The sequence below is a fragment of the Carassius carassius genome, chromosome 13 (assembly GCF_963082965.1).
Source record: "Carassius carassius chromosome 13, fCarCar2.1, whole genome shotgun sequence".
Taxonomy (NCBI): Eukaryota; Metazoa; Chordata; class Actinopteri; order Cypriniformes; family Cyprinidae; genus Carassius; species Carassius carassius.
Window position 1 is genome coordinate 28,992,700 of NC_081767.1, and position 19,879 is coordinate 29,012,578.

General features: G+C 36.5%; 1 protein-coding gene across 3 annotated transcripts in view; it reads right to left on the reverse strand.

Annotated features, from left to right (window-relative positions):
* LOC132156292 (protein-methionine sulfoxide oxidase mical3a) overlaps positions 1-19,879 on the reverse strand; it is a 107,176-nt gene that overhangs the window by 42,980 nt on the left and 44,317 nt on the right. For all 3 annotated transcript variants that reach the window (XM_059565234.1, XM_059565232.1, XM_059565235.1), the window contains exons 3-8: positions 6,466-6,843; positions 6,114-6,321; positions 5,550-5,666; positions 5,271-5,372; positions 4,911-5,066; positions 3,701-3,801 (exon numbers count right to left, since the gene is read on the reverse strand). In XM_059565234.1, coding sequence (XP_059421217.1) covers positions 3,701-3,801; positions 4,911-5,066; positions 5,271-5,372; positions 5,550-5,666; positions 6,114-6,321; positions 6,466-6,741 — 960 coding nt within the window. In that variant the 5' untranslated portion in view covers positions 6,742-6,843. The remainder of the gene's footprint in view (positions 1-3,700; positions 3,802-4,910; positions 5,067-5,270; positions 5,373-5,549; positions 5,667-6,113; positions 6,322-6,465; positions 6,844-19,879) is intronic.

Consider the following 19,879-nt stretch of genomic DNA (forward strand, 5'->3'; position numbering starts at 1 on the left):
GCTTCTTTTTTTTAAAGAATGTTTTTCAAATGAGTTGACAGTTTGGAATGGACAGTGAACGAGCGGGAACGAGGCTACCTAGTCTTTGCTGGGATTGGCCAGAATTTTTGGCGAATGTATCATAGACGAGCAAGTCATTTAGCCTTCATACAATATCACAAGGTTGCATCCTAGTGCCATGGACTATAACATATCAAAGTGATAACCTGTAGAACAAATGGATGTTGTTGTACACACAGCATGGGTCTGCAGACCATTGACACAAAGGTAAGACGCGATAACTTATGTTTATTAAGATTTGCTGGTATTATGGCTAGGTCTTGTGCATTTGCACACAAGGGATCGGCTGTTTTAATTCTTCTCTTGCAATTAATGTGACGTTAGACTTCCTTAGCCACCAACTTAATTAGCTAGTTACGGTTTGCGTTCATACAGCAAGTATTGGGGGAGATGATTGTTGAGTAGTCAGTATCTTGTTTAATTATTGCTTGAATCTATTGCTGAATTCTGGAATAGTTGTGATGATGATGATGATGAGGAATGGATCAAGTTTTAGTCAAAATGCCTGATGTAGATTGGATGGATGCATGTTGTTGTGAATTGAGAGCAGTCAGATCATGGTGTGATAGTCAATAGTGTTCATGATAGTCAATAGTGTTCATCTGTGCTACACGTATTTTTGCTTTTTCAATCTTGATAAAATTTGTAGTGCTTAAGTTGTGTTGTGTGTAGATATGGTAAATTGTACTGGGAATTAAATCAAATTATTACATGGCTTGGTTGAATTCCACTGTAGAATGAAATCTGTTATTTCTTGATAATAACACCGTTGCCATGAAAAACAGAGCGTTGCTATGGACGCGGCAGGATTCTAATCTAGAGAATTCTAATAAGAGACAGAACTATTTTCTTTAGCGGAAAGCAATACAATCGTGTTTAAATCAAACTCTTTTTTAAATCAATATTTTGTGTCAAATTATTGATTTATTTGGTGGGTAGCCATGTAATAAGCGGGATAATGTAGAGTGAGGCCCGATTTTGGGTTAGATTTTTTTCCCCGTTTTCAGTGGTTATAACAAAGCAACATGAAAGAGAAATTTGGTAATCATTGTTTAGGTACATTAAACCACGTCATGGCCATGTCATATTGTCAACATGGTACTTATATGATGATATGAAGCAGATTAGTGGGTCATATATCATATGTCTAATGCTTTGTACGGCTTTCTTCTTCATAAAACGAGTCGGACATCATCACATTTTTGTATACAATTTTTATTATTTACATTAATAAGATACAGGACGTCTTTCAAAACATGACCTGCGCGAAAGAGAAAAAAAATGCATCATTGTACCCAGCACTTCTGAAAATGCACTTCTGAATGCGTCTCTGTCCCCACCACATTTCAAACCAAACTGACGCCCATGGATTCAACTCATAATTTCATAAAGAATACGCTTCGTTATTTATACAACGTTAATATTAAGTCCTATAGGCTATTTGCAAAAAGGGCCCGAATGCACATGAACATATCTGCGGTGCTCTGAATGCGAACTCCTTTTGTGGACGCGTTCTTCATGAAACAATGTGCAGAAACACAGCAGCCAAACTCTAAAAATTCATAGCATTTTAGTATAATGGTCTTCTCATTATAATAGTACGTATATAACAGTCCCAGTCATAGTTATTAATATTCTGCATTGTAGTTTGACCTGGTCGAGCTGTGTGCTAAAGTGATATCACCGTAATACTACAAGAGCTTGACTCAAAACCAAATGCATCTTATATCAGGTAAATAATATATCCACGATATATATACACCGGCTGAAATGTCATGTCATGTCATGTCAATCACTTGTACCCTACCTGTTCAAAAAAATCCAGTCTCTGTCTGTGTCAGTTTGAGTCTTGGTAAAGTTTTAAATCCCTGCCGCCAAGATGCTCCTCTGGCGGTCACGGATTATGGAAAGTGAAACATAAATCTTTAGGGGTGGTTGGATTTATTCACGCACTTTAAAATATAATTTGAAGCTTCTTTCTTTTCAGATTCTTACAGCTTTATCACAATAGGCTGTATATTAACTTATCGGGAGAAAACCGGTAGTTCTATGTGAAATCAGTGAATATTCGACTGTTAGATTGGTAGTCAAATTAGGCTCCTCAAATCAAAGCATCGATTCGTCGACTATTCGGGGTTACCCCTAATATACATATATACATAAACACACACACACACACACACACACACATATACATATATATATACATATACATATACATATACATACATATATATACATACATATATATATATACATATACATATATATATACATATACATACATATATATATATATACATTTTTTTTTTTTTTTTTTTTTTTTTTTTAAGACAATGTTGTATATATTGTAATTTATGTAAATAAAAAAATATATTATGACCCATAGTAATGTTTGTGGCATCTTTTCGATCAAGTCAAAAAAAAATTAATCATTAAAATTTTGTAAGGTTGTTTCGATTTTTTTAAACTACGCTCAGTTTTCTGCAACTGAAGAGCACCACAAGGCATATAATTCATTCGTGAGTGGCTGTGGGTGTGGTAATGGGATATTTGAGAGGTCTTTTCCTCTCGGATTCATGTTGCTAGGAGCGAGCAGTGTTTGTTTCTGCTAACAGTCAGGCTCTTTAAAACAGATGAGGACTCTCAGCACTGAGACTCATTTAAAATGGTTTTATTCTGAGCACCATTACACTTAAGGCATAATCCTACATATTAAAACAAGTGTTTTGTCCAGTGGGATTTTGTTATTTATCCTGAAAAATACAAAGTAAGCATCCCTCTCTCTCAACCTATCGGGCTACATTAATTGGTGTCATTACTGTGCATCATTATATCAGGTGTATTATGCAAGAGTTTATGTGTGAGTGAAATGGCTGGGACTGAGACTCCCTGTTAATGATTCAACAAACTTGGCAGTACTGGGATCAGAACAGAAGAGCTCATTGTGAATAAAAGATAACAGACTGACCAAAAGTAATAATTATTTACACTCCTATTGCCAAAAGCCTTACAGAATTGTAAATTGTATCATGAAGATTTGGTACTAAATAAACTTTTCTTCTAGTTATCAATGTTGAAAACATTGAGTTATGCTACTCAATTTATTATTATTATTATTTTGTGGGAAATGTGATGGGTTATTCTGAGGATTCTTTGATGAACAGAAAGTTTAGAAAGAACACTATATTCTGTTGCAATATTATACTGTAAATGCCTTTACTATAACTTTTGATAAAAGCAATGCTTTGGCATGCAACACCCCAAACCCCAAATGTCTTAAACGAGATGTTTCTGCTAGTTTAAGATAGTTTAAGGTCCTCCAGCCTCACAAAGCTGGTTGATCAGCTGGTTTCCCTGCCTAACCAGTTGAAAAGTTTAAAAAAACATTTTAAACAGACAAACCAGAATAAAAATTAAAAACAGCTTCATCTGTTCAAGCCTTTTTTAAATTATTTTTTATTCATGCTTGTGCTGCATCTCAAATCATCTGCCTTGAGCAGAGGTGCGGTAGTACTTTTCTAAGGGACAGAGATAGGCAAACAGGAAGAGACAAAGATAACGAGGGAGGGAGAATTGCAAATAAAATTGTGCTGACTAGTTAGAAAACTGGCAGCAGACAAATTCTTTGATCACTTACATGTAGAATGACGCCCTTCTCCAGCAGGCTCTGCTTTTTGGCAGTCATTACAAAGTAGTGTGTGTCATCCTTATAGTAGACAATGTTTTCCAGGTCAATTCCTGTGGAGGCAAACCAAAAGAGAAAAAGACAAAATGAGCGAGAGGGAGGAAGAGATGTGGGAGATGTGACAGACAGCTTGTCGAAGGAGGAAAAAAAACGGGGACAGAAATAGAAAGAGGAAGTTGATTGCATTCGTTTACAGATGTATTTAAAGGGTTTGTTCACCCGAGAATGAAAATTCTACTCAACCTTGAAGCATCCTAGGTGTATGGGACTTTCTTCTTTCAGAATAATGCAATCGGAGTTATATTAAAAATTGTCCTTGCTCTTCCAAATCTTTTCAATGGGGTAAGGGGTGTTTGATGTCAACAGTTCAGAAGTCGTGAAATACGGTGCACGCATCTGTAATAAAAATGTCCCTCACACGGCTCCGGTGGGTGAATCAAGGCCCCCGGTAGCGAATCCATGCATTTTTTGTAAGATAAAATATCCAGATTTCAAACATAACACTTTTTTCTCACTTCTGCTGACTGTTGGGAAACGAAAACCGTGCAGGTGGATGTCGTAGTATGTCAGCTCTGCGTGGTTAGTGACGAGCGCGGAGAGAGAACAAAACAAAACGCTAGTCACGAATTAGAAGCACAAAATGAGGATTTGTAAAGAAAAATGTTAGAGGATTTCGAAATAAGTCAAGAGGAGACTGGTTTTCCTTTGCTAAAGTAAGGAAATTTTGCTTCCTTTGCTACTACATATCCCATACGTCTTCCGCATCCCACAGTCAGCACATGTTAGAAAAAAAGTGTTTATTACATTTGAAATCTGGATATTTGTCTTACAAAAACCCATGGATTCGCTGCAGGGGGCCTTTATTCACCCCCCTGGAGCCGTGTGAGGGACGTTTTACTACAGATGTACGCACTTTATTTTACGTCTTCTGAGCTGTTGACAACAAACACCTGCTTACCCCATTGAAAGCCTTGGAAGAGCAAAGACAATTTTTAATATAACTCCGATTGGATTATTCTAAAAGAAGAAAGTCACATACACCTAGGATGCTTTGAGGGTGAGTAGAAGATGTACGAATTATCATTCTCTGGTGAAATAACCCTTTAAGTTCCATCTGGAACATCAAGATCTGACATATATTGAACAAGAGTGCTTGTTATACCTGTGGCTTCTCTAAGGTCTTGGAAAAACTTCTGGTTGAAGATGAAGGCTACTCCACTGATCTCCTCTACCTTCGCTTCTGCAGTCGTGTTGCGGTTAATGAAGTTAGCTGTGATAGCGATAGCCAGTTTGCCCCTGAACTCCTTCCTCTTAAAACCTAAAGAGATAGAATTAATTTATTTATTTATGATTTAACACCATGTCAGCAGCAGTGACAATAGGAAACATTTCAATTTCACAATTCAGTCATATATATCATGTCAAAACAATTATATAACAATTTTTGAAGAGACAGAATAAACATTAATGAGATAGACAGACAGACATACACACACACATTTATGTAGTGTTAGATTCTTACCTGACAGTGTATTTCTCCTCCCATCTGCCCCAATTATGACATCAAACTCTAGCTCATTGACTGGATGTGTTCTGGGGTGGACCTCAGCTCTCCACCCAATTCCTGGAAAAACCAACAACATGTTCAGCAATGACAGACAAGTCATTTCTCCGCAAGACTTGGTAATTGTTAGGGATATGCCTAGGCTCTTAAGAACGACTGGTATTTATGTGGAAATTAAAACAAACAAATGGAACAGCTGAACTTTCGCGTGGAAAGGACATGAGAAAGTGATCTTACTCTCATTCTCTTGGTCTTCTGGTGGCTCAATGAGGCCTCTGAACTCCACGTTGACGTGAATCTCAATGCCAAGGAGAAGAGCTACCTTCAAAAGCATCAGCTGCAACTGGCGAATACCTGCAGTAAGAGAGATTGCAAAAACAGAAACCACATCTGAGACCCCATTTACACATGGTATTAAAATCTGACTCAAGACATGGACAAGATATTCTAGAGTAGTTTCTCTGATTATCTACATCCCTTGCACAAGTCTAACTGTTCTATCTTGCTGGCAAAGTTTAAAGGCCTTGTTTTGTCAGGTTTTCCCCAACACATCCCACAATGATTACATGCGTAAGCAGCCAATCAATGTCTGGGATGAATCAGTATGCATTAATATTTACACTACACTTGTTGGGAGTCCGTGAACACCTCTGAAGGTGGTCTGAGTAATTGAAAGTCTCAAATGTGCCTCGTAACCCATTTACATCTATGTTTAGAGCTGTCCACTTGTACTGGGATCTGTAATGAATGTCTGTACTGGAATGGTTCATTTCTCTCTATAAGAAAAAAATGTTTACTCACTGATATGGTCGATGGCTCCAGCACAAAACTTGCCATAGAACTTCTTGGCTCCAAGACCCCTCAGATCGTGAATGGTGAAAGGCCAAAGATGGAGCACATTGTTTCGGGAGAATGCATCCCTCTTCTCTAGCAAAATCACCTTGGCTCCAAGGAAGCCCAGCTCTATGGCTGTTCGTAAACCACATGGTCCAGCGCCAATGATCAGACACTGAGAAACACAATTCATGAGGAGTAAAAACAATCATCAAGCCACAAAGTCCACAAAGAATCTATTTCAAGCAACACCAGAACATTGCAAGTTTGAGAACTAATAACCAAAACTCTCTCTTTCACCCCAGGGAAACTTTCATACCTTGGTGTTGGCACAGGCCCTTCCTTTTTTGTATTCTTTGTGGCTGGCACGCTTGTCTAACTTGGCCCAGAGAGCTTTGGCTTTCCAGTAGTTGAGCTTGGACTTGAGTTTGTGGTAGAACACACGGTATTCATTGGGCTTGAGTTCCAGGAAGTCACAAAGCTCTTGAAAAGCCTTGAGAGTGCCTTTGCAGGTGGTGGCCTGGACAAAGCGGTCAAAGAGCACGTGAGACTGATTCATCCCTTCTCCCACCGCATTGACGACTCCATCTCCCATGGTCCCTTGACCCGACTAGCAGGGATTATGGGACAGGCACTGTCCAGCTTACTCAGAGTCTCTCTGTTTGTGATTCAACTTCCGCCATAGGTCATTTTCACCCTGAATGAAGCAAGAAAAAAAGATTTATCAAATATTTTAGATATACAATGCATAACTGTGGAAACGTGGAAATGCACAAAAATGAGCAGATGTAAAAATAATCATTTATTCAATATTTTGGCTAATTTTGGAGAAGTGTTGTTAATTATCAATGAGCATGCATCACTTTTCAGACAAACATTTCAGACAACTTTTTTTTGAATAAAGGGTTTGTTTTTTTATTTCACTCATAACAACCTAATGTGTGATTAAGGATATTCTGCCAATGCCATCAAACTGACGTCTTCGGAGAAGAATGCCATTCCAGACAAGACAATATATATATTTTTTTCATGGATTAACTTGCATGGATAAATCGTTCACCTCATGTTTAGCAATGTGAGCTAACAAAAGAAAAGAGTCCATTTTGATTTCATGAGGCCTTCAAGATATCACTTTATGCTTCTACAGGGCTAGAGCATTACATAATGCAGCTATGTAAAACATGCTGTGTAAAACTGGTCTATAAAATGGGTTTTAAAAGTTAACACCTATCAACAACACAGAGTGATCTGCCAAAACTTTCATATCGCCTAAAGGACCTAGAAGCTTTAATAAAGTCAATGACCACAGGAAGTCTGATGAATGCACAGAAACCCAAACAGGAAATTTTGCATTTAAATGGTAAGAAAGAGTCTCACAAATTTATCGCTACAAAATGCTGCATTCTTCTATGCAGACTGACAAAAACAAGATATCACTGACACTGGCCAAAAAAAAAATATATTTTTGATTACATTTCAGTAACAGTGCGCAGGAAACCTTTCAGAAAGATCATTTTTAAAGCAAGGTTTTCAAAGATGTGGTGGAAAAAATAGCTGAGCAATGAAAAAAAAAAGATACATAATACAGACCCATCAAAAGAAACACATTTAGACTGTTTTTCAATCGGGCCACTGAAAGTGACCACACAACTAGCTGTCAGCCTCTGAAATAGAACATCTAAAATCTCACAAATTAGCAGTTTGTCAGGTCCAAGGACATGCACATGCACACACTCCCTTCTAAACGAATTCAGACTCACACACTGCTAAGGTGTGGTCTAGAGATGAAGGAAATCTCCACCTCACAGAAAGCCGATGAAAGGGAAGGTAGGTGAAGGGTTAGTGTGAGGGCCCTTTCACTCGGTTCCAGCTCTAGTGTGCTGTCAAAACACGCTCCGGACCTCACCGTTCTGAAACTGCAGCGCCAGCAATCGGCTCAACACGGCAGCCAGCCACTAAAAGCCTCAGTATCACAAAGCCACAAGACATGATGTAATGATATCAGCCTTACACGTAGGGCTGTCACTACAATGAAATATTATCTGACAAATGATTGCAATACAAATAATTAAAATTTAAAATTAGAAAGCCCTTGGAGTGTAACCCTAACAAACAAACAAACAAGACATTTAATGCCAAAAATTATTATTATTATTTTTTTCACAAATATTTTTAAAAATACTTTTAAAATTCCTTGATTGTACAGAAATATTTAATCGAAAATGTATAAATCACAGTTATCCCCATCAGGTGATTATGAAATAACAGCCAACTTCCATTTGAAGTGCACAAAGACCTCATGTTTTCATATTAAAACATGGATTTTATGGTCATGAAGTATTTCGTCCTTTAGCTTTCTCTACACGTGTCGCATTGGCTTTGAATATTGGAAAGGACTGTGAATGCACTGCTGAGGGCAGATGGATCTGGTTACCCGTTTCCTCTATCCATTACTCTATTAAACAAAACGAATGCTTCAAATGGTAGAACTTTTTTGCAAGGCAGTGGTCGGATAAACAAATACGACACTGAAATACACCGACATTCAAGGTACAGCACATTTAACAAAGGTTGCAGAATCAAGGAAATAAAAACTGTTTTCTGTTGCAAGGTATGCAAAAATTGACCCTCGTAGGACAAATATAGAATTTTTCTGGTTGTCCTCATGCGGCTTTAATTCTGTTAGCCCCTGAAAGCCGAGAACCTCAGCACATATATGATATTAGAGCACCTAAGCGGTGAAGCTTGGGTTACACTGAATATCATGTGAAACCAGCTGTGTTATGTATCAGTGCTGACTAACCTGTTTAAAGCCTTCAAGTAGTAGAACTGCGGACACTGACTACTAAAGAGCATGAGAAAGAAGCTGGTTTCACATATACAAACACCACATGGTCAGCCATAAGATCTACACAGAATATTTTCTCTGCTGATTGTGGGGGACAAATCTGCAGAATTATGTGGAATGGATTTAAATGAATTTGAAGTTGATCCCAAAGAAAAAAGAAAAAAAAAGAAGAAAAAAAAGAAGGAATGGGGATGCACTGAACTTTTAAAACATGAAAATCATGAAGTCTGCTGAGGTTTTTATGGTATTCTGTGGATTTCATCCATGACATGGAACTACAACCGTCCAAATACTGTGAAACAAGGGGTTTAATTCTACGGAGATCATTTTGTGGAGAATATTGCCAAATTTATTTTGGCACTAGCCTAATGTTGAAGCACTGTCAATTAGAGGTGGGCAATATATCGTTTAGACGATAATATCCAAATTGTTGTCTGGCCGATATGCAAAATTGGGATATAGAATTTATCATAATTTGTATAATCCGACCCCCCAAACATGAAAAGAGCTGAAGGAAGTTAAAGAGAAAACAAATAACGCACACTATAACCTTCTAAATAATTATAATTAGCAATTTTAATAATGTAAGGGTTTGTTTGACTGTATTTTATCTTTTATTTTAAAAAATTTTTTTTACAAAATCACGATCATTCCTCAATTGCACAAGAGTAAGCTGCTACTAATTTGCAATACAACTACGGAGTTCTTACCTATGTGTTATGAAGTTTCTTAGGTTGAAGCAACAATCCAAAAACGTAAAGAGTAAAGCTGATGTACGATTAATGAAATAGCTGCTAGAAAAGGTAAAATATGCGTTGTTTGCAGACAACTGAAGTCTGAAGTTAAAAAGTTTTTCTTAAATGTCTGTGGCATCCTCGAGTGGCGAGCTTCGTGATTGCATCGTTAGAAAATTTCGTTGTATAATGATGAGTCCAAAAGATGAAATACGTTTTCCCAAGAGATCCACAGGAATAGCCTCTGAACACAAACAGGGCTTCTTTTAACTTCTAGCTTTACTTCTAGGTTTAACTTTTAACCAGTGCCAGAAGATCTAACCGCGAGACATGGATCAGCTTCTTTAGCCTGGAGATGGTTTGGTTTTGACGAAAAAGATGAGCAACAAACGCCGCGCATCTGTAGAATTTGTCGCAAGCAGATCGCTGTAAAGCAGAGCGCCACAACAAACCTCTTCCATCATCTCCGTACCACGCACAGTTTGAAGAGTATGAAAGGCTTCTTGCTGAACAAAAACAGCACTACTGCTACAAACACGGTAAAAATAAAAACAGACACAACAGTCCTTGGTGGAAACATTCTCAAAGAAAACATCATTGTGTTCTAATGTTTACATTTTGCAAAACACAACTTTTTTTAAAGAGGTAGTCACATTGTTGTTAGTCTATTACTAATAGAGTAGGCCTACTGTTTGTAAAGCACAAAGTTAATTTATTATGTACATATATTGTATGAAAAAGCACTGTTCTTGTATTAAAATAAATATTTAGTACAGTGACTTGGTTCATGTTTAAATCAATAATGTCTCATATCTTTATGTACTAGTAATTCCATACAATAATAGGTCAAATGCAGCAAGTCAAAAGACCAACTGGACCTTCTTTGCCAGTTTGCACAAATTTCTTTGAAGGATTGCAAAAATATCGTCCGAATATCAATATCGAGATATTGAAAAAAAAAAAAAAAAATCGAGATATTCATTTTTGTCAATATCTCCCACCCCTACTGTCAATAGCATTAAGTCAGTTATGATTTCTATTCTATTCTAAAATAAAATATTCCCTGATATTACAATTTCAGTTATCCATGACTGTAAAAACTGTGAATATTTCCCCTTAAATCTTTATCCACCTCTATATTTATTTATAACTTCTAATACAACATATTGGTGAAGAAACTCAGAACTTGGATTCAGTCATAAAAATGAATTCTTAAAAACTACTCCGGATAAGAGAGACTTTGATCATTCCAACAAACCAACACTAAACCGCCTCACAGCACTGAATCATGAGAAGATGAAGAGGCAGGTTATGTAACGCTGCAATGCCCTATAGCCACGTTAAAGCTACAGCATAACATAATACGAACTCCCATCATGCCTGAACATTTCCAAAACAACGCCTGCTATAATTGAATCCAGGTCTATATCCAGAGCCTCTTCACAGAGGAAACGCTGCACATTCCTGCCATGGTGTGACCTGTCACTATAGGTATATTACATTTCAGACACAGCAATCTGTGCCTCGTCACTCAGCAGTGTGGTTTTAGTTATATAGCAGCTTATAAATATGCACTTAACTTAGTATGGCATGAGAGAAACAGAAGACAGTCATTATGGACATGCTGATAAACATGACATACGGAAAAAAATAAACCGCAAACTGTTCAAATCCATTCAACATTACAGCAATGACCTGAATAACTAATCAGATAAATATACAACCCCCCTTCACTCACCTGTGAGGAGTCCGAACAGACGGTTTCAATTCAGAACACACTTTCTAAAAACACATACACAGAGCAAGCATTTTTTTACTTTATGGAGAGATTGTCACACTCTGGGCTATAAATAGACCACACTGCATGTCTGAATGGACCGCACAAAAGCTCTCTCCACACTTGGACCTCATATATTTTCTGTACGCTTCCTGTATGGACATGCGGAAAGGAGACACGTGAGAGTTTTAGCGTAAAGAGAAAAGACTTGACTCAGGAAGACTCTCTTTAATGACAAATAATAACTTAAGAAATGAAAGTCCATTTTGTGTTAGTGAGTGGTTAATAATCTCTTCATACAGGGCTCACGCATCTTTTAAATGCCCATGTATTTTTAAGTCAACTGAAAACGCCTGGATTTAAAAAAATTAAATAATTAAATTCACAAAAAAGCAATTTCTAGCCAACATAGCTCAGTATAATGAGAAAAAAAGATATTATATTCACAAAAATATTTTCCATGAAACATGGAAAGTGTTCCATGGCCATCAAAAACATAAATATATAATTGATACAATGTATAAAATAAATCCACTGATTACAAACAACCTCAAGATAATGGCATCTTTTGTTAAAGAAAAAAGATATATATTTTTCAATAAAAGATGCAAATATGTAGATGTTTATAATCAATGGCTTTATTTGATAGATTTTATCATTTATACTTTAAATTTAAATATTTACATTTTTCCTCCATGTAATTCCACTTGTTTTCTTAAATACACACACTAATCTTTTCATGTTTTATTAAGCATTCTCAGTGTGTGTGGAAAAGAACAATCAAAATTTGCACCAAACGGGTCCCATAAATGCATGATCAGATGTTTTTGCGGCACAGTTATCTGCCAATTCTGATCATCTTTAGGGCAAATATCTGCTGATCAGAATTTAGGGCTGCAGATATCTGAACCGAAATGCAAGTCATGGTGCAGTACACATTTACCACTGACACAATTTAGATAAACCTTCTCTATCTAAATTCAGTCGAATGATAAAGCTTATCATAGCCTATTGTTCTTGTTTAAAACTGAAAGTTATGTTTCCCAGGAACTCACCAGATCACATGCAACATTCAGAAAACATAAATAAAATCACTTTCACATGACAAGGCTGTGAGGGGAAAGATCACATATTTTAAGACTACTAGCCTGTGGGACATAAAGCACATAACTCATATCTCAAGATTTTAATAAACAGAACATGTCTACTCGCAACCTCCTTGTGCTAGATCAGAACTCAAAATGAGAACTTAAAATATCTCCATTCATTCGTCTCACAGTAAGAATCAGCACAGTCTCTTTAATCTTTGTTTGGCTGTGATTTTCCCAAGAGTGAAAGGGCTTGCTTTAGCACCGCATAAAACATTTGGCTGTGCCGCCATCTATTAAACAGCTGTGATGTCTCCTCCTCCTACTGTGTCTGTCCCTCCAGACGATCAGGTGAGAAGGAGTGCTGTCACTATGGAAACATCATCAAAGGAGCATGACATCATTACACACATGCTGTAATAGAGGAGGGCGACAAGTCAACAGAGCCGCATGTGGGCAGGTAAACAGCACAATGATATGGGTGAGGCAAACTGGGCCATTATCCACCTCAAATAAGCTGCTTTTCTCTCTTCTTTTAAAATAATTATTTAAAAAGTAGCCAATCCTTCCAAACTGACTTACAAAAATGCCAGTGTTAATATTACCATAATCATCATCAGAACACTATCCACCACACCTCAGTGATTGTGAACAATAGTTTGATTTATTCTTGGAGTATCACCGTTTCAATTGCAAGTTTGAGTCACGCCAAGTAAACTACAAATACATAATGTTACTAAAACAAAGATAAAATCCATTTTAAAATGGAATAGCTGAAGAAACATTGTTCACGAATACAATGATATTAAACATTTGAGAATTCTGCAATACAGAGCTTGAGAAATTAATTAAAAACCAAAAATCCAAAACGAACATGTGTGGTTATTTTTTTTTCTTCTGTGAAACAGAAAAGCAGAGTCATTGTATGGAAAAGAAAGAACTTCTGCTTTTATGTTTGACCGCAGGGTTTGGAACAACATGACAGATTTTTTTTATGTTTGGGTGAACTATTCCTTTAAGAAAATTACAATTTAAATGTATGTCTATTCAATCGATCAAGGTGAGCACATAGACTTGTTTTCTCATCAATCAGCTTTCCATAGTTTATCATTTTCCAATTTCCATTCCAGCAAGAACAGGATTAAAGGTTTTTTTTTTTCTTTTTTTTTTTCATTATGAAAATATGCCACCACAAAAATGCTGTGCCAAGAAAACAGATGACAGAAAACAGATTCCCGAGACTGAACTGAAAAATTCTAAATTGTTGTCTGGAGTGCTGATATTTTATGAGACAAATATATGAACATTATGACCCAGTTATTTGTGAGTCATCTGAAATATCATGTCTACTCTGTGAATCACAGTATCTAAGAGTCCTATAAAATAAGTAATTTTATTATATTGCTCTCAAAATTGCATGATGCAATGGAGACACATTGAAAAAGTTTATAACTGACAATATATATATTTTTTATAATGGAATTCTAACTGGTTATTACCTTTTAATTATTTTTATATATTTTTCATGAAGCAACAATAAATGCAGTCACTTATGCCCTTATGTAGCCTTACTCTTCATTCAAATAGACATGCTCATATTTGCATGGCTTTCCATAAATAGAAATGTGTAGTTGATAACAGATGTTGGCAAACAAAATTACACCAATAATCAAAACCACAAGGATTCATTCAACAAAACATTGTTTGAATTCTATCCAACAAAAGATTTGCTTGAAGTTTTAGCTAGTTCAAATACTTTAAGCATCTTACTCCAATTAACCCAGCAAAAGATGGAAACTTGTTCAGTTGATCCACAGAGAGTGCATCCAATAATAGACCTCAATATAGAACAAATCCCAACAATTTTGCATTTTGGCAACAATTTTGCAAAAAAAAAAAAAAAAAAAAAGAAATTTTGCAACACACTGATTACCACACACACTCACATACACACCACACATTACAATTAAGCAGCAATCATTGCTCAACTTGTGCAGATTGGTAGAATTCCACAACACAACACAAATTTTACAATAAATTTCAAGACAAAGGAAACAGTGAGCATTATATCCCCACTGCTCCATTTTGTCATGTGCCTTAGGGTTAATAATGGTTTAGTAGGGCCCTATGATTTCCGTGATGTGGAAAACGCAGACGGAATCACGGAATCCAGTCATAAAAACAGAATTCACAGTTTAACACGAAATGTCACGGAATTTGTCAAATTTTGAATGAATTAAAAGTAGGTCATTACGCTTAAATCAAATCGCGATATGGACTAGTATCTTTAAATATTAAGCCGCAAAAGTTGATTTAAAAATTAATTCTGCACGTTCTAATCTGTATTTCTCTATTAATGAATGGAGCAGACGTGCGGTTTCATTTACTACACACATACTAAGGCCGGGTTCACACCGCAAGCTGCAGCAGAGCGAAAGCAGCGCGTTAGCAGCAGGTAGGCAGAGCGGAAGCAGTGCGCGCCTATTTTGCTTTCACACTGGCAGCGGAGGCAGTGTGCAACTGAACAGCGGATTTTGGACAGAGTACTCTCTAATGGGTAAGTTCGCATTGCTTTATTTCCAATTAAAATACATTTAAATAAAAAGACTTGGCAAGAAGCTTTTTTAATTAATAATTTCATTGTAACTTTTGTTGCATCTTTGTTTTACTGTCTTTGTTTTCCGTGCAGTATGTGTTGTTGATAGAAGAAAGGCCATCGCGCTATATTTGTTATTAAGGAGACTATGAAAAAGACGCAGACTTTGGGTTCATCCCATTAACCGACATAGATGAGAACATGGTGCATATTACCATCTTGTAACTGGGTTTGTTTGCAAGCAAAATTACCAAAGGACACCCTGAAAACCAATTTAATACACGGTTTTAAATTCTGTGTATTGTAAATGGTTCACAGCCTTGACTTCCTGCTCATCTTGAAATCAGCATTTACTTGTTTATTATATATGCATGTATCACCTGCTTTTGTTATTTGTGTGCTTGTGTAATTTAGAAATTGTAAATAAATGTTTCCAATTGAATCAGTTTTGAATCAAATATTGATTTATTTGCTCGTGTGCCAGCGAAAGCGTCAAAAACACTATAAAATTACTTAACATCTGCAATAAGAGCCGCTGCAACTTCATCCCATGCTTTTTCCTTCTCAATGAGACGAGTGACGTCCATTATTGTCTTTCCAGGTGCACTCTGAAGACCACCGCCTGTGACACCACGTGCTGTTGTTTATGATTGTCAGCATGATGTCAGCACGGCATCCGTTCTTCTGCCAATACATAGGCCTATTTATAAGAATGCGACTACTACTAATAATAATAAATAAATCTCTAAGGCTAAACTAGCAGTATAAATTATTTAAAGGTCCCATGACATGGATTATTTCCTTTTCTTTAAATGCTTTTTAATGTTTCCTTAGGTGTACTTATATTGTTAGTATAATTTTTACATTTAAAATTTAGAAATAAAAAGCATTTTTTATATCCTGATATTAGCCCTCTGGCTTGAATGCTCTGTTTGAAGGGGCGTGTCTGCTGTGAGACTCCGAGTAAACGACAACTGTTGTGATTGGCTGACATCTTTGCATTCGAAATGGGTATGTGGAACCCCTCTCAAATAAATAAATATATAAATAAATAAATAAATATATAAATAAATAAATATATACATATATATATATATATATATATATATATTACTAGGGCTGTCACGAAATTTCCCCTGCGGTTATTATGGGTGGCTCAAAAGCGCGATATGCGGTATTACCGCAGTCTTTTTTTTTTTTACATACCTAATTTATCCTGATTTTGCTGCATACAAAGCTTTATCGTTGAGTTATGTAGCATATATTGTTGCTTTTTTAACTGACAGAGACATTTTTGTTTATTGTTAAATGCCAAACAGCAACAAGAACATGGGTTTTCCAATAAAAAAAATTTAAGAAATCAAAGAGTTCTAACACGTATTACACGTATTTGCGCGCGACTTTGGACAGCAGCGGAAATCTAGACTGATTATCGCGTCACCACTGGCCCACCAGGACAGTGGATTCGCGTTGGAGATGGAGATGCACTCCTCAAGCAGATAGCGTGTGTGAGCTCATTATCTGCTCACGCTCTCTTGGATATGGGCACTGACGCGGAGGTTGTCCGTGACTTCAGCAGGTATGCCTGTTACTTTCACGGCTGTATTTTACAGATTTCGCAAAGGCTTCAGCTACTCCTAACTGTCGGCCGGTCTCAGCTGTTCTTTTTGATGTTGCTCCACGACCTGATGCTTGAGGGGGCAGCTGCGCTGGATGACAGGGGACACTCTACGCTTAACATGGCTTAATGTACTAAGACAGTGATATTAACAGACCAAACTCACTTAAAATCATACTAATAAAGTATACTATCTATAAAAAAAATCAGATGAGCCCTGAATATGAATGCAACTCGTTAAATAACACGTTAAGCCTTTTCCTACCATAGAAAACCGTTATAAGAAAACGCTTAATGTACTAAGACAGTGATTTTTAAAAACCAAACTCACTAAACATTATACTAATAAAGTATACTATGTACAAAAAAAAAAACCCTGTGTGAGTCCTGAATATGAATGCAAGTCGTCTAATAACACGTTAAGCCTTATAACGGTTTTCTGTGGGAGGAAAAGGCTTAACGTGTTATTAAACGCGTTGAATTCATATTCAGGGATCATCTGATTTTTTTGTAGATAGTATACTTTATTAATATGATGTTTAGTGAGTTTGGTCTGTTGATATCACTGTAGGGCTGGACGATTAATCGAAAAATAATCAAAACCGAAATTCATAACCTCTAACCGACGTAATTTTCCCATGTCGGTTATTTCGGTTTTTTAATCCTGTTAACACTTCCCCCTTAAAAGCATCCTAGCGCATGTGTAGCCACATGACTCTGCTCTCCAGTCAGTGGCATAAAAGCAAAGCGGTCTGAGCGGTGAGCTTTGCGTCTTCACTAAACTTTGTCAGTTGTATTTGTTTTATGGTTTGGACATTCAAGCGATTAGATGAACGGATGTGTATTCTTATATCGAGCTACCATGTTCGCGCAGCTGCATTGTGGCACGAACACATATAAACACTAACATCAGTATATCATCATAAACGCAGCCGTTTTTGTCTTACGTGAACGTAAACAGATGAGAAAGAAAACACACATGTACAGTATTTTTGCTTAAAGAGACAACAGCCTAATAAACGCGCTGCCTGTCATTAATGTTAATCAAAGAACAAAAGAAAATCATTCACTGATCTTGACTGAATATATTTAATAACTTTACTTGATTCATCTTTTTTTATTTATAAAAAGAAAACAATGCAGTGTTTTTAAAGTTTTAATTACAGTTTCTGTATACCTGAAATTTAGTTTAGTTGTATTTATGATATTGCTAACTGATTTGTTTGTTCCTTTCTTATTACTGACCTATCTTTTTACTTGTCTTTAACATTTTAATATTTGAAATTTATATAAATCTAGTTTATGTAAATCTAGTTATTTTTGCTCATGTTATTCAGCTGCAACAGAATGCTTTGTAAAAATAATTAATTTTTTTTATATTGGATTTTTTTATCTTATTGGAATTGAAACTAGGAATCGATAAGAAACGGAATCGATAAAATTCAAACGATACCCAACCCTAGTAAGAAATGTTACGGACATAGATAAAATAACTGCTGATAGTACAAACCTTGTCAGTGAACTATGAGGGCAAAAAAAACAAAACCAAAAACCAAATAATCGTTCAATACTCGTAATCGAGGCAAAATGTTCAATTAATCGAGGTTTTGATTTTAGGCCATAATCGTCCAGCCCTATATCACTGTATTGGTACATTAAACCACGTTAAGCATTTTTCACGTTAAGCGTTTTAGAATGCCCCGATGACCTCAAATTAGATGTATTGCTGCGTCACAGGAACCTTTTTGCAGCAAATTTTGCATATCGGCTCATCTATATTCGCTGGCTCGCCCTTTTCATTGGGTTGAAAGCCAAAATGTTCCCAAACTGGCGACGTGACATTAGGTTTTGGGACGAGATCGAGCGCCTCCCATCGTTTCAGCCGGCCTATTCAAAACAAACGAAGCACCATAAAGCTACAACGGCTCGTGAGGAAATTACAGTCGGAACCATATTGTATCATTAATTTATTTAACATTAAACGCACAGTGACAAATTGAAAAAACAAGAAGGCCACAGCCTCATAAAAAAAAAAAAAAAAAACCTGAACACTGCAGTTGCCGCAGTTTCTGCGGTTGCTATCTTTCTTCTGCGGTTTGCTTGTCAATAGTGCGGTATTACAATATTGCGGTTATCGCGACAGCCTTATATACTACAGCTGTCGAGATTAACGAATCGTGGATTTGTTGATTATATAATTATTTTTTCGATCTTTTCCCATCACATGAAAGGCTGCAGTGATGAGTATTGAATAGACAGAGTCTGTTTATCGCGTGAATGCAGTGATCTCGTCATTATTGCAACACGTTTTCTCTCACAAAATGCTTTCACCACAACTAACAGCAAACACATGAATACAGTAAGAGCTTTGTTGTGCAGCATAACAGCGTCATTCATTGTAACGGCAGTTTGGGCAAGTGTGCAGATATACTCGTGATGTGTGAGAGCTCCGAAAAAAAGGGAGCGTTCTTTGATCGCTCTCTGTAGTTAAATCACAATTTAAATAACAGATTTGTTTCATGCTACTAAGAGAAACAACGTGAAGTTGATCGTTTAGTCACTGGCTTGATTCACTGATGCATAAACAGTATTAAACGATTTAGAAAGAAAGTCTGTGTGAACTTGAATGATTAACTACACATCAGAAATCACTGATCACAGATCAGGCATTAATGAACAGGGTTACTCACTGTTTGTGCCGGTGCTGTCGAATCCATATCATAAAAGTCTGTTTGTAACGCCTGTCCTGACATTGCGACTGAATTATATGTAAATATTTGGGTGGGCAAAGCAGAGAAAGGGGAGGTAACATTTCTCTTTACAACGTCACAAAGAGGAGATTCCAGATCAGCCCGTTTGAGTTTCCATTTTCTCAAAGGCAGAGAAAGATAGCAAAATCTCGATTTACACCGATTCAAATTTTTTGAAACTTGGGGACCACATACATGCTAGGGGAAGTCATATTAATGTTAAAAAACCTCAGAAAGTGAAATTTTCATGTCATAGGACATTTAAAGTTGTTTTTGTATTTCGGCAAAAAAGTACATTTTTGGACAGAACTGTAAGTACTTT